This window comes from Daphnia magna, linkage group LG10 (genome assembly GCF_020631705.1).
Source record: "Daphnia magna isolate NIES linkage group LG10, ASM2063170v1.1, whole genome shotgun sequence".
Classification (NCBI taxonomy): Eukaryota; Metazoa; Arthropoda; class Branchiopoda; order Diplostraca; family Daphniidae; genus Daphnia; species Daphnia magna.
In genome coordinates, this window is record NC_059191.1 from 9,617,962 (window position 1) to 9,640,381 (window position 22,420).

General features: G+C 42.7%; 6 protein-coding genes across 10 annotated transcripts; 2 read left to right on the top strand and 4 right to left on the bottom strand.

Annotated features, from left to right (window-relative positions):
• Window positions 1-776: 776 nt before the first annotated feature.
• On the bottom strand, window positions 777-3,148 carry LOC116931820 (vacuolar protein sorting-associated protein 4). Of its 2 annotated transcripts, XM_032939454.2 has the most exons (9): window positions 2,928-3,148; window positions 2,754-2,865; window positions 2,547-2,691; window positions 2,254-2,491; window positions 1,850-2,193; window positions 1,653-1,790; window positions 1,346-1,574; window positions 1,119-1,266; window positions 777-987 (listed from the first exon to the last, which is right to left on the bottom strand). In XM_032939454.2, exons 1-8 carry the CDS (start codon window positions 2,949-2,951, stop codon window positions 1,165-1,167), a joined length of 1,332 nt encoding a protein of 443 aa, XP_032795345.2. In that variant the 5' UTR covers window positions 2,952-3,148; the 3' UTR covers window positions 777-987; window positions 1,119-1,164. The 2 variants fall into 2 exon arrangements, with proteins under 2 accessions (XP_032795345.2, XP_032795343.2); XM_032939452.2 differs by having other exon boundaries at window positions 777-1,266.
• Window positions 3,149-3,270: 122 nt separating this feature from the next.
• On the bottom strand, window positions 3,271-4,869 carry LOC116931821. Of its 2 annotated transcripts, none has more exons than XM_032939456.2 (6): window positions 4,710-4,869; window positions 4,377-4,635; window positions 4,108-4,301; window positions 3,797-4,035; window positions 3,556-3,702; window positions 3,271-3,485 (listed from the first exon to the last, which is right to left on the bottom strand). In XM_032939456.2, the coding sequence occupies exons 2-6, from the start codon at window positions 4,626-4,628 to the stop codon at window positions 3,406-3,408; spliced, it is 912 nt and encodes a 303-aa protein (XP_032795347.2). In that variant the 5' UTR covers window positions 4,629-4,635; window positions 4,710-4,869; the 3' UTR covers window positions 3,271-3,405. The 2 variants fall into 2 exon arrangements, with proteins under 2 accessions (XP_032795347.2, XP_032795346.2); XM_032939455.2 differs by having other exon boundaries at window positions 3,271-3,497.
• A 519-nt stretch (window positions 4,870-5,388) lies between these two features.
• On the top strand, window positions 5,389-9,711 carry LOC116931816 (trafficking protein particle complex subunit 11). The gene is made up of 13 exons (XM_032939449.2): window positions 5,389-5,709; window positions 5,777-5,946; window positions 6,019-6,207; window positions 6,269-6,673; window positions 6,731-7,058; window positions 7,124-7,202; window positions 7,265-7,319; window positions 7,379-7,792; window positions 7,857-8,034; window positions 8,114-8,949; window positions 9,015-9,252; window positions 9,317-9,511; window positions 9,577-9,711. The coding sequence occupies exons 1-13, from the start codon at window positions 5,509-5,511 to the stop codon at window positions 9,622-9,624; spliced, it is 3,336 nt and encodes a 1,111-aa protein (XP_032795340.2). The 5' UTR covers window positions 5,389-5,508; the 3' UTR covers window positions 9,625-9,711.
• On the bottom strand, window positions 9,548-12,052 carry LOC116931819 (TBC1 domain family member 10A). 2 transcript variants are annotated; one of them, XR_006652247.1, is made up of 9 exons: window positions 11,404-12,052; window positions 11,243-11,339; window positions 10,974-11,188; window positions 10,723-10,903; window positions 10,578-10,652; window positions 10,397-10,511; window positions 10,182-10,336; window positions 9,951-10,103; window positions 9,548-9,858 (listed from the first exon to the last, which is right to left on the bottom strand). XR_006652247.1 is itself a non-coding variant. In XM_032939451.2 (8 exons), the coding sequence occupies exons 1-8, from the start codon at window positions 11,874-11,876 to the stop codon at window positions 10,002-10,004; spliced, it is 1,413 nt and encodes a 470-aa protein (XP_032795342.1). In that variant the 5' UTR covers window positions 11,877-12,052; the 3' UTR covers window positions 9,548-10,001. The 2 variants fall into 2 exon arrangements, 1 of the variants encoding a protein (XP_032795342.1); XM_032939451.2 differs by having other exon boundaries at window positions 9,548-10,103.
• Window positions 12,053-12,275: 223 nt separating this feature from the next.
• LOC116931822 (synaptosomal-associated protein 29) lies at window positions 12,276-13,630 on the top strand. Its single transcript, XM_032939457.2, has 3 exons — window positions 12,276-12,748; window positions 12,828-12,929; window positions 13,002-13,630. Exons 1-3 carry the CDS (start codon window positions 12,425-12,427, stop codon window positions 13,425-13,427), a joined length of 852 nt encoding a protein of 283 aa, XP_032795348.2. The 5' UTR covers window positions 12,276-12,424; the 3' UTR covers window positions 13,428-13,630.
• LOC116931815 (phosphatidylinositol 4-kinase alpha) lies at window positions 13,572-21,057 on the bottom strand. 2 transcript variants are annotated; one of them, XM_032939447.2, is made up of 11 exons: window positions 20,830-21,057; window positions 19,687-20,768; window positions 18,661-19,607; window positions 18,150-18,592; window positions 17,172-18,070; window positions 16,731-17,098; window positions 16,302-16,651; window positions 15,443-16,205; window positions 14,568-15,256; window positions 14,109-14,484; window positions 13,572-14,039 (listed from the first exon to the last, which is right to left on the bottom strand). In XM_032939447.2, the coding sequence occupies exons 1-11, from the start codon at window positions 20,914-20,916 to the stop codon at window positions 13,696-13,698; spliced, it is 6,348 nt and encodes a 2,115-aa protein (XP_032795338.2). In that variant the 5' UTR covers window positions 20,917-21,057; the 3' UTR covers window positions 13,572-13,695. The 2 variants fall into 2 exon arrangements, with proteins under 2 accessions (XP_032795338.2, XP_032795339.2); XM_032939448.2 differs by having other exon boundaries at window positions 16,302-16,646; window positions 16,726-17,098; window positions 20,830-21,056.
• Between the last annotated feature and the right edge of the window lie 1,363 nt (window positions 21,058-22,420).

The following is a 22,420-nucleotide window of genomic DNA, read 5'->3' on the forward strand; positions in this document are numbered from 1 at the left end:
TATCTTAAATATGGCCGACGCGACGTTGCCTTGGCTAGGGTACGCGTAGTTGGTTTGCTCTATAGTAGCGTAGGGCTCGGTGCCTCGGCCCCGCTTCCAATGGTTAGGTATTTGGCGAATGGAGGCAAGGTCTTCTCGGCTAAAAAAATGGATCCGGTGGGTAACGGTTCTTGAGACTTTGTTCCCACTACCTACCCGGGTTTTACGTGGGAAACACAATTTCGAAACCAATTCTATTACTCGGTTGGCCCCGATTTCCTATTCCTACCCGATTACCCGGGTTTTCCCGGAAATTAGTCTTGTCAGAGTCATGGAACCCTGGGTTGTTCACACTGAGAGGAATCCCTATACCACGTTTCGTTGGTCTTTGTGTCTAAAATTTCGACGGTTTTGGGGCGGGGCACAGTGGTGGAAACTCGAATCAGAGTAGGGGTGGGGTAGTCTTATTTTTCAATTGAATAATTAATTGAACCAATTTGATCGTAAATCGTAATCAGTAGACCTTTTTGAAATGCGCACCATTTACTCCACCCTCTTTTGAAATGGCGCCGTTGCTCGAGGAGTGACCCCGAAAGTGAACTTCGTTCCTGCCCCAAGTAGTTAACTAAAAAGTAAGTTTACTCACTCAAAGCTGACGTACCAGTTTATATCTGATCGATAATTATGCATGATTTCGAAGAATTGCGAAAAACCATCGTCCTTTAATGTTCAAAGCCTTTGAAATGGGAAAATAAGATTTAACTTGGGAAACAAATCACAATAACTTTGACTAAGGCTAAGTTCAGAAGCATTTATTTTAATTTTACAATTCATAACCGATCATTTTTTTCAATTTGGGGCGTGTTGGTTGTCTTTTCTTTCACATCAGCTATTGGTTTTGAGGATTAGAAAAAAAAAAAAATAATAGGACACCATATCATGTAAATTAACTTTTGCTTTGGAGAAACTGAAGGCTCCATCATAATTCTTCTCGTAATCCGACCATTTCTGCAAACCCAAACGGAAAGACAGGGAAAAAGAAAATCACATTTACATCAGTATAACAGGGTGGGCCAACAGATTTTGTATATAGGCGTACAAGAGGGTAAGCGTGATGAAAATAAAAGAAGTTTATTTACGCGTTGCCCACCATGCCAGGCTTGATCCAGCATTCCAGGTGCCAACTTATCCTTCCTGTCCAAAATCTTCTGTGAATTTTTGCAATTTAACCAGATCTTCTTCATTAACGGTCGGCTTTGAAGTTGCCAAAGATCGTAACATGTCACTCTGTCGAAATATTAGAGAGCCGGTTTCTTAACTGAACTTACATCTATAAAAACAAGACCATGTGGGGACAATAATTTACCATAGTGACAGGTGGTTCCAATAGTTTATCTCCCGGAACGTCCATCCAATTCATTTCAATGGCACCAGGGGATCCAGGACTACACGGTGTAAGTAGATCGTCAACGATAACTTTTGGATCGGCAGTAGATGGGCCTCTTACACGTCGGAAATGAGTTGCCAACTGAACTTTTCGAACAGGTTGCATTAGAGCGTCCCTTACCAATATTGTGATGTCCGCACCAGAAAATCTACAGCAAGAGACAGTGGCAACTGTTCATTTTAACACACTTTGCTTAAAAATACTCGCTTTCAACAAATATACTGACCCTTCAGTTTTCTTGGCAAGCAATCGTAGATCTTCTTCTGTCAGGCTATGTTTAGTATCTCCAAAAGCCAATTTAAACATGTTCAATCTAGCCGGTTCTTCCGGAAGGGGAATGTAAATACGTTTTTCAAAACGTCGTCTATGAAAATCCATTTAAGTTTAAGGCGTATTCAAGAAACAAAATGGCACCAAAGAAACCTTATTGCCGAGTCCAGAACCCATGGAATATTCGTTGCAGCCAAAACTAGGATTCCTTGCTGATCTTTGCCAACACCTTGCATTTGAATAAGAAATTCTGTTTTAATTCTTCTGGCTGATTCTGATTCATTCTCTGAGCGAGTCGAACATAGGGAATCTATCTCGTCGATGAAAACGATTGATGGCTTGTGAGCTCGAGCCAGCTCAAACAAATTGCGTACAAGTTTTTCTGATTCGCCAAGCCATTTCGAGACTAAATCAGATGATGAGACGGAAAAGAATGTCGAATTGTTGGCCTCAGTGGCAACAGCTTTAGCTAGATATGATTTGCCAGTACCGGGCGGCTAAAGAATTGTCAATATTTAATTATCTCAGAGGGCAAACTGTTAAAATAGAAATCATACCCCAAATAGAAGAATTCCTTTCCAAGGTGTTCTTTTGCCAGTAAACAGTTGGGGAAATTTGATGGGCAAAATAACAGCTTCTTTTAAGGCTTCCTTAGCTCCTTCCAAGCCAGCTACATCTGACCAGCTTACATTTGGCTTCTCCATCACTATAGCTCCTTCTAGTTTTGTTTGCATTTTTTTCTTTTCTGGATCGTCTCCATCTTCATCTGATTCACTATCTTTATCATTATTTTTCCTACAAAAGAAATACATGAAAAATCTTCCATTTCAATTTATGCCTGATGATTTACTTTGTTGGAGCAGCTCCATCTTTTACTGGTTTCTTGCCTGTGTCTTTTCCTTTTTTCAGGTATTCTTTCAGCTTTTCAGCTCTTTCAAGGTAGTGTTTGCACTTTTCTCTAATTGTCTCTCTTGCTCGTTCGCTTTGAGTTCCATCTATATTAAATCAAGATACCGACATGTTAAATCTTCAGGTTTTTGTTCCTAAATAAACTTACACTTGATGGCATGAAGAAAATATTCAACTGAATGTTCATATAGTCGCAAAGCTTCTTCATAATTTTTGTTTTTGTCTTCCTCTGTCGCTTTTGTCACAAGATCGATCGCTTTCTGTAATAGGTCAGTAAATATTGTTCAATCATGTTGTGCAATTTTAGCTAAATGACTAATACTTGAAGGGCGGGATTGGTCGCCATAGTCTGAGAAATAACAGTGGAACGCTACACTGACAGTGAAAGGCCAACAGAAGCAGAAATGCAATAATAGTTCTATCAACAATGTTTTAGATTTTCGTACTACTCTAGTTGAATAATCGATGCCAAAATTGAGGACGATCCGGGGGAAAAAGGACAACACTAATCTTGACTTTCCGCCAGGTACCGATAGTGGCGAAGGCTGGACAAACCAGAAAAATAATACTTAAAGTAGTTTCATCATACCACTGTGTGGCGCTAACAACCATGCATTTTAATATTGCCCACGCGGTAAGAAGTGAGAACTAAGAAAGAAACAAAATGTATTTCTAAAAATGTATTGTTTCATATAATTGGTATTCATCATATGTATAAAAATTTTTAATGTAAAACAGGATTTAAAATATTAAAATATATCATTCAAGTTAAAATGTGGAGCAAGACCTAGAGGACTAGATTAAGCTGCTTTTCCGGGTAATTTGGTAGCAAGTTGGCTTGTAAAGTTGCTGCTAAACGTTGCTTCCACTCGACCGCTTTCTATTGCAGTATCTAAGAAAATATTATGAATGTTCATTTTCCAACTGGGTTAAAACGATGTTCGACTTACTCGTTTGGTTACTACGGATTGGCTCAGTCTCAGTATTATCAATGATTAAAGTACCATTATCACAACTGTTGAGCAGATAATCACAGATCGTCGTTTCGTTCAATATTGGTTTCCTACTTTCCGCTATCCGCGACGGCTTTGACACAACTAAAAAAATGATTAAAGTAAAAGAATAAAAATAGTCTGCATCCAACATCTCCTTCAACCAAATGTTGTTAGCAGAAGAAAATGGAAGACTCACATTCCATGTACATAGAAATTCCAATGGCTATTAGTCCAACTACAGCCAGACAAATAAAGAAAATGCCAATCATGGAACATGACATTCGTTTCGTAGACGGCTGTCCAGCTGGTCGACCAGATTTAGTGGCATGCAGTTCTAAAGGACTTTCACTGATGTCGATTCGATGGTGATCACACTTTTCTCTTAATGGATCAGTACTATTTGTAATTGCACGCGTGACGCACATCAAACCAGACCTACCACAATGGAAAAAAAAAGCATATTACAAGCCAGGGGAAACTAAAACTTGTAGGCTGCTCTTTATTCACTTGAGATCAAAGCAACCAGAAGTTTGTTGGCTGAACTCGGAATTCCAACTGGAATCATTATCGGCAGCAGCTGATCTAGCAGCCGGGTGATTCGGACCGCCAATATCAACGGAAGTGAAACTGCTCTCCAATCCAGAGGTAGCCAAACAGGGTGGCATCGTACCCCCCGACACCACCATAACTTTATCTTTCGACTACAAGTTCGTCAGTAATAGATTAACATGGGAAACCAAACGCTTTGAATATAAAAAAAAAAAAAAAGACTCAACCGATGGAGGTACTGGTGAGGACGGCGATTTCGGCGTTGACGGTAGTTGGCACAGCGACAGAGGTGTGACATACGCATCGACATCAGGTTTAATTATGCCAAAGGTGGTGCACAAGCTCAATGTTGAAGGAACATTATTGTTGTCGTGGATTTTCATGTGATACGACGGTGGGGATTGAAACCCCAGGCGAGTCTGTAGGTGGTCTACATCTTCCACGACGATAGATGGTGTCGGTTGAAAAGAGTTCAACATTTTCTCACTAGAATTAATCACCAGAAAACAAGTTGCATTGATCAACAAAATATAAAGAAATAAAAACATGTCACATCTTACTTCGAAGATAAAATAACCAAGTGAACTAGGGCTAATAAAAATGTGTGTAATACGACGACGATCGAGACGACGATCTCAAAGCGATTCGTACGCGAAGGTGGGAACTGATGTGAATGCGGCCAAAGTTACTTTCCAAGTGGCATTAACGGGATGGGTAAGGGAAAAAAATGGCTTGAAGAAACTTGGCAACCTCGTCAGTCATCGTTTGTTTTGTCAGCCAATATTAAATTGAATTCAACTACATTATTTATTCCCAGTAACTCATTGATAGTTGAAAAGGGATGGGGGAATCTTTTCCTTTAAAGACTATGTAGAACTCGGGGAAGTGTTCATAAAAAGACCAAAACTTATTCCTGCGTCATGGAATCATGGTTCTCTTCACAAGTTCACATCAATTCCACAAATGATTAAAAAAATTATTAACCATAGCTTAATTTGGCAGGAGTAATGCAGTGACTACATATTTCTAGTAAAAGATTTCGACAATCGTCTTAGCGAATTAGGCTTGTTCTGCGAAGGGGAAGAACGATTCCCTAAGCCGTCCATCCTCCTCCTCAAACGGTCCCTATCCCCAACCCCAATCAATTCTCCATTCAAAAATCAAAATGGCCTCGCCTTGTGTCCGTCAGCGAAAAAACTGGCAATGCAGCCATGATTTTTTTTTTTTTTTTGTTTTCCTTAATTTGTTTGTCTGCTACCGGGATTGAAATACAAGGGTGGAATTGTGCGCGAATTTGTTTTGGCTTCTCATGGTTTCCGTTACCGTTGTCCATATTCACATTTAAAATTTGCGAAAAAAATGAGTTCAGATCTCGAATTACCAGCCGAGTTGATGAGTCGGCCATTGGCATTAGTGGGGCTGACGGGACTGCATGTAGAAACGAATCAGACTCACCTGCTAATATGGAATTCGTTCACGTCATCCAATCGAAACGAGCGGCCTCCTCTCAATTTCATTCTTTTTGGAGTCAATCACACATTCCCCGTGGCAAAACCTGATGTAATAGTATTCAAAGACCATTTAAAAATGGTTAGAAAGCTAATTTTGTTGCCCACTTTAATAACAGAGAGCATCATATGAATGGTACATTCCTAAAGGCATCCTCAAGAGGAAATGGATGTCAAAGCACCTGAATCAAATACCAGGTGTCTTAGTCCTCTTCTACGATTTAGAATGGGAAGACCCTTCTTGGAAGGCCAAGCATGCAGAATGTGCCCATCTCATCCAGACAATACGGTAACTGAAAACTGGTGGTTTAAAACTAATCACCATGGTCTACCACGATTCTTTTACTCTTCTTTTATGTAGCATGAAACTTATGGGAAGGGGTACCAAGCTCTGCCTAGTCCTTTTGCAGAATAGTGCTCCATTGCCTTCCAGTGAAGATATTTTGGCAGCAGATAGGGCTGCAGCTCTGTGTCAAGTTTGTGAATTGCCGCCCAAATCACTTTTCGTCCTTCCTTGTCGAAGTGATCATCTGCAAGGATACACTCTGAGGTGTAGAGCCCATTACAGTTGTTAGACATCCTTTGCTGATATTCTTTTATTTTTTTTGTAGATTGGAGAGTGCATTTTATGAACTTTGTCAAAGTAGTTACCACTTGTCGTCACGCGCAATTCGCTCCCACCGTGACCAATTGAACCGTACCAATCACGGCTACCTGTTCGTTCGGCATCAATTTAAAATCGGATTTTATCACGAGCTTAAGCAGGATGTTGCAATGGCGCACAAGCACTACAGTCAATCATACGCGCATTTGCTCGAACTGCGCATCACCGATGCCAATGTTACCGAAGTAAAGATTGTTTCTGGCTACATTGGCTACAAAGTTTGGCGGCTGTCGTTCTTGTTGAATCTACCCCGCGAAGCAATTGCCCATTTCCGAAGCCACATGGACTTTTTCCGGCTGCGGGTCGGCAATCCTTTGAGTAAATTTGAGCATCACGCTTGGCTGGCTGCACAGTATAGATAAAAAATTTCAATTTTTATCTCTGAAAGTCGTTAAACTTCTTTGTTTAGATTTTCGACATTTGGCCGATTGTTTGAAGATGCGATTGAGCTAGGATTACCGGCAATTCAGACTCAGCATCCTGGTTTCTTCTATCAACAGGCAGCACAGCAAGCTATTCAAAGGAAAAAGGCCTGCTATCAAGATTATGCTGCCCTCGAGCAAACTGCCATTAATAATTTAACTCCGTTACCTTTTGGAGAAGCGTCACAACTTGAATTTTATGGTCAGAGGCCATGGCGACCGAATCGCTTAAGTCTTGAACCATCCGACATGAAAACAGAAAATGATGGGATCACTGCGTTACTAGTCCGTGAACGTCTTCAAGTTGATCTCACGGTATTTGTTTCTTTTAATCTTCTCCTTTTGTTCGATTGTCATTCATTTTTTCATTGTTTACCTAGGCAATGATCGTAGGAGCTCTTACAAACGCAGTAAACCAGTTTAAAAATCACCGTTCTCCTCGGATGAAGCAATATCTGTGTAACTGTTTCTACTTTTACAAGACAAATGTGTTATCATTTTCTAACCTTTGATTTCGTCAGTGGTTCAAATGGCGGAGGAATATTGTCGCTCGGAAAACTATATGGAAGCCTTGACGTAACAGACATTCGGTTAAATGAGATATTTCTTTTAAACATCACCTTTGTTGTTTGTAGTCTGCTTGAGCCTTTGCTTTGGGATTACCGCAAAGATTTCTGGTGGATGCCATTAACGTCGTTGCTCCAGCTCGGCTTACGCTGCGCCTACCTTTCCGGTCGACCTGCCGAATATTTTACTTATGCCGTAGAACTGTGTTCTCGGGTTACTATCAAAAGTCTAGAAGAAAAGACGCATGTTTTCGACAATCTTGTCGGAATCCTTCAGAAAAGAATGCCACCATCGCCGCCCGATTCATGTGACTATTCATCGGCCACTCAGCTATGGGCTGATCAGTTCGCCAGTTTGGCTAAAGGCGCCTGCATTACCACAATCGTTACCAACACGATTTCGTCGTTTGTTGAAGTCAAAGCCACTTTCACTCAAAAGCAATTTGCTGCGGAAGATGTTGTCGAGCTCGAAGTTCACGTCATGTGAGTAGTTGATATACGACGGATAAGTTGAAATAAGTTAAAAATTTAACTATTACGTGCACAGTTACACGGGGCCCAAACCGATCAGGTTCACCAGTTTACATGTGGCTCTCAATAACAGTGCTTATTTACCGTTTTGTCAAGTGAAAAATTCGGATGAGTTGGAGTTTGAACCCAACCAGATTCGCCACTACGAGTTTGAATTCGTTGCCCAGGCCCAAGATATTGGAACAGAACTTCAGGTGACACGCTGACCTCGTCGATGTCGAGTATCGTATTACGAAATATCGATTTAAAAGAACATTTCATTCCGTATTCTAGATCGTTTCAGTCACTTTTGAAATGGGCGATGAACTTACGGCCTATTTGAGGTGCGAGGGATCATCCAGTGAAGAATTTAGCCCGTTGCGTTCAGAATTTCCTTCGGCTACGGAGAAAGGCCTTGCGGGCATATTTGTGTTGAACACGACCGAAATCTTACCGAGGACTGCAAACGTCGAGCTAGTAGTGCATCACGAGGCGCCAGCTCTTCGGGGTGAATGCTACCCACTTCATCTGGAATTGTTCAATCGCGAGAATGAAGATATTATCAACGTCACTCTGACCGTAACGACTAGCAGCAGCAACGGAAGAGTTCACGATCAGCCCAAAATCGATGGCAACGTGTCAGCGCAGCTAAAGAACGAGAAACTTACCGCAGGGCAAACGTGTCAGTGGAACGTCTTCGCTCAGATGGAACAACCCGGAAATCATTGTATCACGTTCCAGGTGAATTACGAAATCAACAGTGAGATGCGTAAGAATGGCTGCACGTACAAGAGCCAATACGTCAAAACATTGGAACTAGAAACGGTGCAACCTGTTGAATGCGAAGCCCAGTTCCAGACGATTCAGTTCCAGCCATTGAGGCAGATTCCTGTAGGTGAAGAATGCGTCGCCGTGATGACGGTAACTAATCTGTCGCCCTTTCCGTTGCAATTCGAACAAGGCGTTTGGAAATTTGACACTTTGCTGACCAATCATCCAATGGGCAATAGTCAACTCGCTGGACTGATACTTCAGAAAGGTGAAAAGGCAAATGATGTAGCCGTTCTCTCACTTGATAATGGTGACAATCGCCAGATCAGAACGGGATCCTACACACTAAAATGGAAAAGGTAATATTTAAAGTTAACAAGGATTTAAAAATGAATATCATAACAATTCATTTTACTTTATGTAGGTCAAATCAATCGAAAGTGGAGGGATACAAAATCCCGTATTCTGCCAGTTCATTTGATTTACCCGAAATGGAAACCTGGTCTGTGCCCTTACGTATTCACGTCACATTACCTGCTCACGGGTACGTACGAGAATCGATGAATATGACCATCGTCATTCATAACCCAGGACCCAGCTACATTGAACTTGACGTCTACATGAGTTCTAACGACGCCTTCATGTTCGCCGGAAACAAACAGGTAAAGTATATGATTGCACAAGGTTCTGAGTCATTGTCGTTGCTTAATTGCTTCCCGTTTCTAGATCAAGATTCAAATCTATCCCGAGGATGATTATGTACTCAAGTACAACTTGTATCCGCTATTGTCTGGTTTTGTTGCATTGCCTCCGCTGCAATTAAAAACCCCAACTTCAACGATGGATCAGGTGGTGGCCATGGATCAGAGTGTCCTGGATGAGCTGGTCAGCCGTTATGTTCCCACCCACATCTACGTTTTGGTAACATTAAGCAAAGAAGATAAAAGAATTATTTGATTAATTGGCGATTCCTTTCCATTTTATAGCCACAAGCCAAGGAGAAGGGCAAAACAAATCTGTTACGTTCCGAATAATAAACAATATTAATGTTAAACAAATTGTGATCTACGGAAAGATCAAATATATGACGACATCTTATCTATATATATTTAAAAACAAAATGTGAAAATCTTTTGTTTTTTCTATCGACATAGGATTTTTTTAATATAAAGCACCGACTGGAAACACATCGCTGAAGGGGGGGGGGGGAATCGAATGGTCCAACCACGTCGTAAATAAAAAATAAAAAAACAGAAAATAACCAAGATCTTTGGTTGATAACGGGAGAAACAAAACAAAAAATTAACTTTTTAAACAATTCGTGTTCGGTTTCTATCTTTTTGTTTTAACGAGATAATACCTTCTCTGATATATAATCTGTCTATTTGAGGAAGGGAATAAGGCGTTGCAATTAATTGCATTGGGTTGAAGAAGAAGCAGCCTTTTTTCTTAATTCGACTACTTTCCTGTGTACTCTTTCCATATCCTCTTCACCGATCGGCAATTTCAGCATCTGGCCACATTTTAATTGCATTCAACCACTAATTAATGAAGTAAAGTGTCATGGAATGATTTTAAAGCAAATTCTTACGCGAGAAACGAGGACGTTTTCTTCCGTGACGCTGGAATGGAGGTTACGCAATACTTCCATTGATTCGTACATTGTCGGACATTCCTTCATCGTCTTGGGTTTCATAAAACTGTACTTTAAGATGACCAGTCCAACCCGGAAGAGCACTTTCACTCCTGTACAATCATGGAGATTGGAATAAAAAGTGTCGAATAAAATCCCAACTGATAAAATACCTTCACAAAAGAACATATCCCAAACACGAAGCACAGAAGCCCAAGGAAGCGTACGCGTGTAGATGCACATGAACCACTCCATCATGAAAAGCACGGGATCTAATTTTTGTTTCGTCTTGAAATTTTACGAAAGTAAGGTTCACAATTTCTCGGATTTGAATTAGTATTAATGATTAATTACCAAATGGCGATGGACGGAAGGTGATACTTTTCTTAGAAGGGCAACAAGGACATCACCATCAATTTGGACTGCTTCCTGCCATATGATGAGATCATTTTTTTTATTATAAGGCCAACAAACGAATGCAAAAACTCCATTGATTTACCAGTCCTTGGCTGTAATATCCGGGTAAATAGCGTTCACAAATAGCCACCAAACACCAAAATGCCTCTTCGGCTGGCATATGCATCACGAGCATAGCTGCAACTGGGGCCTGTCCTTGAAAGTACCCATCTACAGGGTTCAAGATGGTGTAAGCCTTTAGCACCCGAAATAATTCAACTTGGCTAAGTAAACAAAAAGGAATTAAAATAAGATTAACACGTAAATATGCGAAGGTTCATCAACTATAATTACCCGGGTCCATTGGAATCGGCAAACATCTCGTGCATAGGGAACTGCCTATGCAAATCTTTGCGTATGTCATCAAGCCATTTGGGATCTCCAGGCTGAGAGAGGAGCTCGTCGAAAACACCTTTATTCTTTTCCATGAGTACGCCACCACCGCACAGATACTGCCACGCTCTAGGACGGATCGAGCTGGGTATTCCTTTTCTACATCGGTCTCTCACCTGTGGGATGGAAATATTGAACCAGCAGAGAAAAACAAACAAGAATTATCAAACCTTTTTATATTTGTAGGTCATGTACTTTTCCCAATCATCTAGCATGTTTAGCCATTTTTGCTCCCTTTTGCGAAAAATTGCAACCATGGCTGGGTTTCTAGCAAACAAGAGAGTACAATTAAATTCAAAAGAAAAAAGGTATTTATTCATCCCTAACTTACATATCAGTATCATGACTGAACTGAGATCCTCCAAAGAAACCATACTTGTCTGGGACCGTTGATGCTATTGATCCACCAAAAACCACACTACTGGCATCATCATCCACGTCTGTTTGATTTAGCGAACCATTCATAGACAATTGGTTGCTGAGAAGGCGACTTTCCTGAGATTGTAACTGGGCAATATCAGGAGCCGATAATACTGCATCATCAACTCCAAGAATCTCCCTGCTAAGCCTGTTCTGAAGCTTTGACTGCTTTTTATCTCCACTAGGACCCTGATCAGAGGTCTGATATGATTCAGAACTAAAGGGTTCTAAGTCAATCATGTTGATCCGTTCAAGCCTTTCGAGACTTTTTCGAAACATACGTCTTTCCACACCTGATGCACTGCCATCATTGGCCGCTTCGACATTACGAAGGAACGGCGATGTTATCACTTGTAGTGATAAAGACTCGTGGCGTGTAGCCATTTATGATTACAAATATTTCACAAGTCTTTTATCAAGAAATAAGGCACTCATGGTAATGACACATTCTCCGGACGGTTGCGTGACTTTAAACAGATACTTTGATCAACAGGAAAACAAGGGAAACAAATAATCAAGGCTATTTTGACGAAAGGAAGGAGTTGGGCTGTTCCCTCAGCCTGGTGAAGCCTAGCAACATTCCTCAGATTTAGATTATGCGAAATTTATTTTCTAAGGTTAACAAATATTTTTTTACATGAAAAGGATATTGTGAACATGATATGAATACTCTGTGATTTTTTTTTATTTTTACAATTCGCATTATTTTGTTGAACAAATATATTTTCTCAAGTTTTTGGCTCGTATATTTTTATTTTTCACCGCTAGAGCATAGAGCTGAGGAAGAAAATCTTTGTTGCGATTGCGATACAAGTTTGACAGTCTCATTCAAGGTCTTGACAGCAGCAGAAGGGCATTAAAGAGAAAGGAATTAACATAGTCTCAAAAAGTACATAGACAAAGCTTGTTGAGACGAAAAAAATTACAAAAATATGGCTGGATCAAGTGGGCGTTACGTCAAAACAAAAGGTTCGAATCCATTTTTCGACGAAGATGACGACGTGGATGATGACGAATTCCTGAAGCGAGCACCAAACAGGTTTAACGGCTTTGGAGGAAAATTAGCCAGCAGTTTATCTGGCGGAAATAACAGTTTCCAACCTCTGGACGGTGGAGAAAATCAGAACAGTGCTGAAGAACGTAGACGGCAACTTCTTTTGGAAAAGCAGAAAATAGAAGAACGAACTTTACAGGCATCAGGTCGTGCTAAAGGAGTTTTGTATGAAACTGAGCAAATTGGAATCTCCACTGCAGAGGTTTGCATAGCCAGTTGTTTAAAAACACCATGTAAAATAATAAAATGGCTTGATAAACATTAATTTTTTAACTCACAAGGATTTGGTAAGGCAGCGGGAACAGTTGGAAAGAACTGGCAGCAGGCTGGATGAGATGAATAATTCATTGAGAACCTCAGAGAGACACATACAGAATATCAAGGTACATTGATCTTTATGATTGGATTAGGTTGTTCTTTTCCTTGTAATTCATTACAACTGAATTGGTTTGCAGAGTGTGTTTAGCAGTATGAAAAATTATTTTTCAAAGCCTTCAGAGCCCATTAAAAACTCTTCTGAAGGTTCTTTGTTAAAAAGTGGTTCCAGTAGCAGCAGCAGCAACCTATCTAAAGTGTTGGAGCAAAGCTCTTCCCAATTCGACAGAGATTCACCGTCACAGCAACAACACCCAGCATTGAGGATTAAAGGGCTGGATAATGACTTTGGTCACAAACCTCTTTCGAATGTTGATGAACAGTTGGAACAAGATCTGGGTGACATGAGCTTATCTCTGTCTCGCCTCAAAGGACTCGCTCAAGGATTATCAACTGAGCTGGATGATCAAAACGTTTTGATTGATCGGTTGCAGACCGGTGCTGACAAGGCCGATTGGAGAATCCAACGTCAAAACAAAGATATGGAACGTCTTTTGAAGAAATGAAAAACATTTATGCGAGTCTATGTTGTTTCCAACATGTGATAAAAGATTAGAAAAAAGTGGGGAAAAAAAAAACTCTTTTCTTTGTTTTTAACAATCAATTTCTGTCTCTTTCTTGCGCACCGCATCAATAAATTGCAGCACACCCCCAGTGTGTATATATATATTATATATTCATTGAACAATACATTTAGGTAAAACATGGACTAGTCTGATCCAACAACCGTTAAGGAATCTTTCGATTAATTTGTTAATGAACACGTAAATTTTACTAATAAGGAATTTGATTCTGATAATATTGAATCATGTCGTAAGTCCTAGTGCGGATGTTACGGAACGAGGAGCGAACAATGTTGATCATGTGATTTGCCGCTTCACGATCGGACGCCATGGGAACGAAACGTGCCTGCAACAGTTTGATCGTTTGTCCACGAAAGCAGGGCAGTCTGGTGTCGAGCATCAACGAGACCAGCGAAACAATGGCTTCGCGGTAAGGACGCACAGCCAAGTAAGCGCGTACGCACAGCTCCATAAAATAGCGGAAGGGCGGTGCTTCCATCTTTCCGCCCATAATCATCACCATTTCTTCGGTTAGCTTGATATCCGGCTCGAACCCTGGCAAAACAATTCCAATTCACTCACTCGGAATTGAGTTCAAGTACGTGGTATTCGTGGAATAATTACCTAAATTGCCACCGGGCGAGCTTTCAAACATGAAGCCGAAATCGATGTGAATAATGTGCCCTTCGCCGTCGATCATAATGTTGCCATTGTGTCGATCTTTGATCTGCAGAAGGAAGCCGACCAGAGAATAGGCGGCCATTGACTGAATGAAATTCCTCCTAGCCGTTTGAAATTCTTGGGTCATTTCGTCGCCATATTTGTTGATAAAGTAGTCGTTGAGATTGACATCTGTTTGGCGGCCTAGCTGGTCGCGTGACTTGGCATTGGGGACGCACTCGATGACTCCGCAACCAGGCGAAGTGGCCACCACTCGGTAAGGAAAAAGAAACAAATCCAGATCGACTTGCTGGAAAATGTTTTTGAACAGCGAAATAACCTATTTCCATGATCAAATAGAAAATGATTTGTGTAAACATTGAAATGTCCAATGTAAATATTGAGGAGGAAATAAAATCCAACCTGAAGGGCCAGCATGTCTTGTCGGACGTCATCACCCACTTTAAAAATAGCCGCTTGCCAAACCAAATTGCTGTTTTCAATGTCGGCATTTTGTTTGTTTCCGTTACAAGTTGCAGAAGGAGTGTCGTCGCTCGTTAGTCCGCGGTGCTCGAGTTCCAGCAAACCGCAACGCAACACCCGGAAACGGGCCAGGTACGGGGCTTTGGCCGCACTCTGCATCGGCGTCCCACTGTTGTAGTCAATGTCTATGACCAGCGCTTCCGGATTCGATGGAAGGTAACAGCCAGGCTGAACGGCAATTTTCGACAGTTGTTCCAAACATGCTTTTTTACGTTCGGCTCCTTTGGGGAAAGGTCGAATGTCACCCGAGACGGCCGTGATTTTGCCGAAAAAATCGAATTCACGTTCGTAAAATTTCTTGGCCGGTCCGGAGAGTGACGTAACGATGGATTCAATCAGACTTTCCAGCATGTCGTACAAATCTTCATCCTTGGTGTGACCTTCTTCGTCAGTGAATTTGTTCGTTTGCATGTTCCAAATGAGTTGATGAGCCGCCAGCTGCGATTTCTGGGCCAACACTTTGATGAATTCCACGACGTATCCCATATTGTCGTAGCGGACGGCCTGCACCAGTTGCGGAACGTAGAACAGCACTGCATCCGGTGGATACGAATTTAGGCAGCGAACAGCTGATGATGCATCACCAATAAAAAAGAAAATCAGTGTCAAGGAAACTAGTCAGCATTCACGTGAATTCCATCAAGGATTGAGTGCAGCTTCCGAAATAGTTCTCCAATTGCAATTACGCATTAAGGAGACAACAACAACAACAACAACAAAAAATGCTATTATCTAAAACAGCTACTAGAAATTACCATATTGAGCTGTGATGGGATGAGGCGGATACTGACGAGAAAAGAACGAAAGCGCTTTGACCGGGTGAACGCGTGACCAGTAGAGGGCGTGCGTCAATTCAGGCGATTCGTTGATGATACTGTCCGGCGTGACGAGATAGTCTAGGGCTTCCGGAATGTGGGCCACGCAGCTAGGTGTCAGCTGGACAAGTCGCTGGATTTCACGTTCCACTCCAGGGGCGGCACGAAGTCGTGCAGCCATACGTACGGCCAAAACTGGACTGATGTCCCAGGCCAGTCGCACATTGTCGCGCCAAACTCGTTCAGTGATTTGCTGCGCCCTCCACGAATTGACCACATCCTCACCGGGCAACTGCAACTCCGGCAACGAGAGCGGATTCAACCACGTCGAAAAGAATTCCACTTCAGCGGCCAATAAAGACAAAATCAAATTGCGTTTCTTGATGTAATCTTTGACAAAGTTATCCGGATTGGTTGTCCGCTTCATCCGGTTGACACGTCGGGACAACGAGCTCATGGCAGTGGCATTGTTCAATGGAACCGTGTTGGCCCATCCAGCGCCGGCCATACCGCGGCTCAAATCGGTCGACGACGCACTCGATCGGACATCGTAATTATTCCGGGTAGAACCGGGTGGCTGTAAAGTGCTGCTATTTGCCCCTCCTGCCGCACTGCCGGCCCGGTCACCGGCTAATGATGACGTACCGGCTCCACTACCCGTCAATTGGTAATTGGATGAAAATGTAGAAATGGTGTCATCGGCCTGATGTTCATAATAATGTCCAAATGTGTGTCTTTACGTTGCAAGATTGCGGAGTTGACGGGGCAAAACATATATACATAAAAATGAAACCAATACCTGATCAGTGCCGATGAGACTTTGTTTCAGATACTTTTTATCTGAATGCATCGTATGCCAAAAACGGATCATGGACAAAGCGTCTTCCCTCAATTCGGGCATCCGTTTCTTGTTGGGGCATTGAGGCCGGCAGCAAAAATAGTCGAGGCAAGTCTGATAGACCCTTTCGCGTAAAAGGTTCTTGGATAGCGAACGGGCCAGCATATCGCCCTGAAGCAACGAAAGGGCGCATTGCAGCAAACGATAGCGGGTTCCAGCCGCTGCTGGATGGCGACTCATCCGTGGTTTACGGCTGCCCACGTCAAATGGTAACGTCACGTCGAACATCTGGGCGAATAATTCGACCTGATTCGGTTGAAGAAGTAATGCACGCATCAGCCAAAACAATAACAATCAAAAGAGATGAATTCATGTTAATTTGAACCTGATCGTGACTGCAATGTTTGGCGATTTCAATGCGTTCGATGAGAAATCGGATCCACAAGTCATGCGGCTCGACCAGAGGAGGCACCGAAAGCAATTGGGCACCTTCGTGGACGGCCAGAGGGTTGACGATAGCGTCTTCGTCTTCGACAGCGAAAAGTCCCATTCGCTTTTCAAACGCGTATTGCCAGGCGGCAGACATTTCCTGCAGGAAGCAAAATTCGAGATCGGGTCTGGCCGAAACGATCCACTGCCAACATTCAACAGCGGCACTGACAGCTGCACTGGTGAAAAGTTCCAAATGAGACCACGCAATCGAGTGCAGTAGAGGCCGACAGACGCCCTCAATTCGAATTAGAAGCGCAGCAATGCACCTGAACAAAATGCATAACTTCGGTTTGCAAAAAGGAAGACGGTTCGGTTAAAGGCAATTTCAATGTAGCCTACCATAATGCCCGGCAGTGGGCCGTCTCGTCCTTTGCGAGACAGGAATGTCGCATATCTTCCATCAACTGTTTGGATAACCTATCCTCCATTTCCTTGGTCGTTTGTTTGGCACCCGCATCCGATTCCAGACAACTAAACATTCCAGCCACTTGTCCGGAATATCGGTTTCGTTTGCCCAGAACGGCGACGAATCGCGGCGAATCGCACTTGACGCAAGACGGGAGCTTGTCCAGTGTCTGTTTGGCCAGCGGAGAACATTGGCAGTTGAGAGAGGCGAAAGTGTGGAGCGATTCGGTTATTAACAAAGCCATTCCAGCGTGATGGCCCAATACTCCCGAACTGGATCCACCTTGGCGATGTGAATATTCTTGCAGACGGGCACGTGTTGATTCTGGGGCCCATTTGATTGCCTCGGCCAATATTTCGTGACAACGATCAGAAAAATCTTTGACGATTCCTTCACGAGCTTCTTGCGTGTCCATCAAGACGATGGAATGAGGCGAATTTGGCACAGCCAACCGGCTAGGACCCTGATACGGATCCAAGTGGAGGGAGCCACTCAAAACTTCTAAAATGTCCAGCATAGCGAAAAGAACATTTTGGTTCCAGAGGAGATGAGGAAAACGATCGACCAACGAAGAGAGGCAACGATCGGCCACTTTGCGGATTTGACGTTGGACGTGGTTGAATAGCACCAGAAGATATTGAGCGTGACGTTCCAGTTCGGTCTCACGCCGACTGTCCTTCGGTTTCGATGATAAGACATCCAGGAAAATGGAAAAGACTCGCTCGCCGACACTGAGTAAACATTGCCACATTCCCGACTTGTCTTTCTGAATCACCGGATCGCACAAGTACTCGAAAATGGCGTCGAAACTCGTATTCGCTGCATGTTTCACCTATTTTGTGTTTTGTTTTGTTTTTTAAAGGCTCAATTTCGTGATGAAAAATGTAACAAAAGTAAATAATGAATAATACCCTTAGAGTTTCGAGACTGTAAACGGAGAAGAGATAGCATGACTGGGCAAATGAGAGGTTCTTCACTAATGGAACAACATCAGGTGGATTGTCCAACAAATGAAGGATTTGATTTTTCAAATCTGTCAGTTCGTTGACCGAGATGCTCTCATTGCGCAAGGCCGACGTGTATTGCAGTTCACGCAACTCGGAGCGCAGTGACGTCTGCGAGACGAGCAACGGCGATTTGACGGCAATTTCAACCACGCCGCGATACCATTCGGCAGGCCAAAGTCCCGACTCTTGAAGCGTAAACCCCATGACGACGCAATAGAGCCAGAAATCGCGGAATAATTTGTGTAGGCGAGGTTTGATTGGGCCAGCACCGGCCATGCTGGGCATCCGTCGGATGACGGCTGCAATAATTGGTATCAGCACTCCTAAATTGCCAGCACTGCTCGATGCTGTGCCAAATAAACTCTTCTTGTTAATTGAACTGACGTTGGAATAAATTGAATCGATATTGATTAACCTTTCATGAGAGAAGCGGATCGCTCGGAAGCTCGTTTGCCTTCTAGACCCAGCTGGACAAAGAGTTCCAGCAATTTGACCAAGAGTTCGTTGGTTTCGTTTTCTCCCTGGATGCCATTGGCCACATTGGCCAATGCATTCAAGACGGCCTGTGAAACGTGCCGGTATTGATTTTTGGTCTTGTCCGTTATTTCACCACCTTGAGCCGACGAAGAATAAATCGTACTGCAATCTTCTACCGTGATGGATGTAAACATTCGCATTATTTCGTCGCATATGTGAACTTCACTTTTGGCCAGCACCATACAGCCGAGCTGATCGACTATGAGAACGTCCAGCGAAGACGGAGGATGACAAAATCGAACCTGAAAAAACTGCAAAATAGACTCGGCAGTGCGGGCCGTCTCTTTCAGAGTCACAGCCACGTGACCCAAAGTGATGACTGTGTTGTTGGCTATGAGAGCGCTTTCATTATCAGAGTTCTCTGCCATGAACAGGCGATTGGAGACGGTGGCCAGGAACGCTTGCACGCAGTTGGGATCCACTTGCATGCCGGCCTTTAAAGCCAGGCACAGATTGTCGATACTAGCCTCTCGGAGTCGCTCGAATGCTGCCCGCGCTGAAACAGCTAGCGGATCTTCCGGATTTGGGTTTTGCGGCTGCGATTGGTGATGGAGTCGCAGCAAAATGGGCGACGGGCCCACTAAAAAGTCACGTAGACACGCGATGACGTTGGACGCCAGATGAGTGAATTTGACGGCCAATTGACCGAGGGCTTTCAGACACACTAAAAGCAATGGCAAGTGAGCCATGATGAGGTGATTATTGTCCTTCGAGTGGATTTTTTCTGCCAGTCGATTAAGAACGCTCTCTGCCGTCACTTCTTCCATAGCGGCCCACACAAGCAAATCAACACACGAGGCATTGGCCTGCACTGTCAATCGGTATCTGCAAAGCAAAAGCATTGCAATACGTTAAAAAATAAATAAATAAATAAAAACTCAGCAGTTGTTAAACTGAAATTAACCTAGTGGCACTCGTTAAGGTGTTGCTGGTCGCTTTGGATTCCATCATTAAATGCTTGTGTTGGTCGAAATGACGACTCTGCAATTCCGTTTGACCCGATGTGAAAAGCGATCGAACCAATTCTTGAATATCGGTCATGAAAGTGAGCGGTAACTGGCCGTGCCCGCTCAATATTTGTTTCAAGACTGTCACCAGCACCAAGTTAAGAGTCTCACTGAAGGACTTGTAAGGATATTTGCAAACAGACTGAGATGAAAACATTTCACTGGCCAGGCCATCCAGAAACTTGAGAACTGGTTTCTCCAAAAGACTTAGCTGGGCGACTTTTAGGATGGCTTCCAGATGAGAAACGGTGAACTGAATAGACTGACGATTGGTGCTCACTTCAAAACTCGAACCAAAGGCCCGAAAATATGTGGAAGAATCATCCACCTCTCTGTTATTGGCTGTGGAATGGAACGAGTCGATATTGGCAAAAACTGTGGTCGATAACGACTGTGGGATGATGGAGCGGAAATTAGAAAAGCTGTGATGCTTTGAAGAAGATTGTTCTGTTTGCACAAGAACTGGTGGAGTGGGTTTTGGGAATAACTTCAAGAATAGAGGGTCATTAGAGAAGCGGCCCATGGCTCTGGCATGCCCAAACAGCAAGGGCACAATGCGCTTGCATAGAACAACATTGGCTGGACTTTCCACATCTTGTTTCTTACTGAGGATCAACTGTGAGATTTCTATCAGGAATGTGACCTGGAAATCAAGAATTTCTTCTCTGGCCTCTTGATCAAGCACCGCCACATCACAAAGCAGGGTGGTTAGAGAGAAGGCAAAACATTCTGTTGTTGGTAGGCACCGATTGCTGAAAAGCAATTGGCTGTCCGTCCATCTGGCTAGGGGCAAGTTTCTGACCAAATCGAAAAAGTAGGGCAGAATTCGGTTTTTATGTGGGAATGGGCTGTTGCTAAAATTGAGACGGGATTCCAGATAGTAAATCCCAAGGGCGATTACTGCTGATTGCCCACGGTGGTCCAATTTGTATTCCCCTTTTGCACTTTTAACAGGGCAAAGGTTGAAAAGACTTGACACCTAAGGTCAAACGTGAAAGATAACATTGGGCAGAACCGGTTTTTAAGTTGATACTTCGTACCTTCTCCCACGGTGTTTTTTCAATGTGCGCCAGCGACCGTGCAAGATGCTGCACAGTTTTGCTGAAAAAGTCACTCGTTTCGATCATTTTCCATAAAAAACTGTTAAAGAAGATGACGAGAAAAGTTTCATATCTGTCAAAATACTTATCTGACTTTTGAGGGACTTCACTTCAAGTCGGGGCCGGGGTAATGCACGAATGCAGACTGCGGATAAGGTAAACTTACGACTTTCAAGTGCGGACTCAGTCTTAAAATTGACCACAATTAGGCCAGGATAAAATGCGGACGCGGACTGCGGACTGGAGAAACTGCGGACTTTCACCTGCGGACTGGCTCAAAATTTTCGACAGATTTTTCGTGGACTTGAGGATATGCGGGCCGTTTCGTATATGGGCCGTTTGAAAGTGTGGACCAGGCAGGATAAACTGCGGACTGGTATTTGCGGACTGCCCATACCCATTGATGCGGACATGCCCATTTAAATTTTAAATTTCAATTTCAAACTAAAGATATATTAAAAAATTAACGCATGATGTATAATTCAAAATATGATAGTAAGAGACAGTTTAAACTCTGGGTAAAACAATCAAAATAAAACATTTTATAGACTTAAAAACATTTGGGGCACTTCCAGGTTTTTTTAAAGAATCCTGAAAGGCATAGTGCTGCTCTTTAGGAAGACATTCTTTGTGGTACCATTCTTTACAATGTTTCGTACCACACTGAATCATCTTCTCCTCGTCTCTAAATTTACTTCCAGCGTAAAGCCTATCGGGGCGGCGGCATATGCAATAACACTTTCACCGATTGCACATTTTTGATGGTCTTAGACTTAGGAAAAGATTGGTTTGATACGGTTGGAAACATTGTTAAATCACCTTTTTGTAAACATGCGACGAAATGCTCACGCATTTTTGATCTATCGTAATGAATGACCGAGGGATTTTTTATCTAGCATAAATAAAGTCGTCAACTGCTAAGAGCAGTGCGCGTTTTAATTTTTATTCTTTGGAATTGTTGCATGCATAATTGCATACATATTTTTTAAGGAAACAGTTATCGAACAACAGCCATTGCATGACGATAAAAATGAGGTTGATCTGTCTTGACAAGAGTAAATATTAGAAAATTTTAATGTTAAATACTATTATGAAATTAAGACTATACTTATCGATTTTTCTGTCTTACCAACACATACACATGTCTATATTGAATGCTGCATCCCCGTATAATCCGCGGACTGCGGACTGCTGCCCCATGGTGAAACTGCGGACTGCTGTCAAAAATTTTGGGCCAGTCCGCAAGTGAAAGTCCGCAGTTTCTCCAGTCCGCAGTCCGCGTCCGCATTTTATCCTGGCCCACAGTGCAAAACTGCAAAACCGATTATTCCGCAGCAGCTCAACCGACTTTCAATCAAGAAATCCGTTCTCTCTAATAGAGAGTCTCAACATTACGTTAATAGACACACAAAATCAAGAAATTTAAATTTTATTTATGAAAAAAAACAAATGTTTTACTGGCAATATAAACCAAAAAGGTGGTTTTTATTACATCCAAAAAACGATTGACTAGGTGTATCAACTTCGTATA

Coding starts and splice junctions, on each gene's coding strand:
- LOC116931820 (XM_032939454.2), bottom strand. CDS start 2,951: ATGGCGACCAATCCCGCCCTTCAA. Junction 2,692..2,753: donor TTTTCTTCATGCCATCAAGT/GTAAGTTTATTT, acceptor GATTTAATATAG/ATGGAACTCAAAGCGAACGA. Junction 1,791..1,849: donor GTTCTGGACTCGGCAATAAG/GTTTCTTTGGTG, acceptor GGATTTTCATAG/ACGACGTTTTGAAAAACGTA.
- LOC116931821 (XM_032939455.2), bottom strand. CDS start 4,628: ATGTTGAACTCTTTTCAACCGACACCATCTATCGTCGTGGAAGATGTA. Junction 4,302..4,376: donor CCTCACCAGTACCTCCATCG/GTTGAGTCTTTT, acceptor ACGAACTTGTAG/TCGAAAGATAAAGTTATGGT. Junction 3,498..3,555: donor AATCCGTAGTAACCAAACGA/GTAAGTCGAACA, acceptor ATATTTTCTTAG/ATACTGCAATAGAAAGCGGT.
- LOC116931816 (XM_032939449.2), top strand. CDS start 5,509: ATGAGTTCAGATCTCGAATTACCAGCCGAGTTGATGAGTCGGCCATTG. Junction 7,059..7,123: donor GTCTTCAAGTTGATCTCACG/GTATTTGTTTCT, acceptor TTGTTTACCTAG/GCAATGATCGTAGGAGCTCT. Junction 7,203..7,264: donor TCGGATGAAGCAATATCTGT/GTAACTGTTTCT, acceptor TGATTTCGTCAG/TGGTTCAAATGGCGGAGGAA.
- LOC116931819 (XM_032939451.2), bottom strand. CDS start 11,876: ATGGCTACACGCCACGAGTCTTTATCACTACAAGTGATAACATCGCCG. Junction 11,340..11,403: donor TTCAGTCATGATACTGATAT/GTAAGTTAGGGA, acceptor CTTGTTTGCTAG/AAACCCAGCCATGGTTGCAA. Junction 10,104..10,181: donor AAAACGTCCTCGTTTCTCGC/GTAAGAATTTGC, acceptor AAATGTGGCCAG/ATGCTGAAATTGCCGATCGG.
- LOC116931822 (XM_032939457.2), top strand. CDS start 12,425: ATGGCTGGATCAAGTGGGCGTTACGTCAAAACAAAAGGTTCGAATCCA. Junction 12,749..12,827: donor TTGGAATCTCCACTGCAGAG/GTTTGCATAGCC, acceptor TTAACTCACAAG/GATTTGGTAAGGCAGCGGGA. Junction 12,930..13,001: donor GACACATACAGAATATCAAG/GTACATTGATCT, acceptor ATTGGTTTGCAG/AGTGTGTTTAGCAGTATGAA.
- LOC116931815 (XM_032939447.2), bottom strand. CDS start 20,916: ATGATCGAAACGAGTGACTTTTTCAGCAAAACTGTGCAGCATCTTGCA. Junction 20,769..20,829: donor AAAAAACACCGTGGGAGAAG/GTACGAAGTATC, acceptor GTTTGACCTTAG/GTGTCAAGTCTTTTCAACCT. Junction 18,071..18,149: donor ACAGTCTCGAAACTCTAAGG/GTATTATTCATT, acceptor AACACAAAATAG/GTGAAACATGCAGCGAATAC.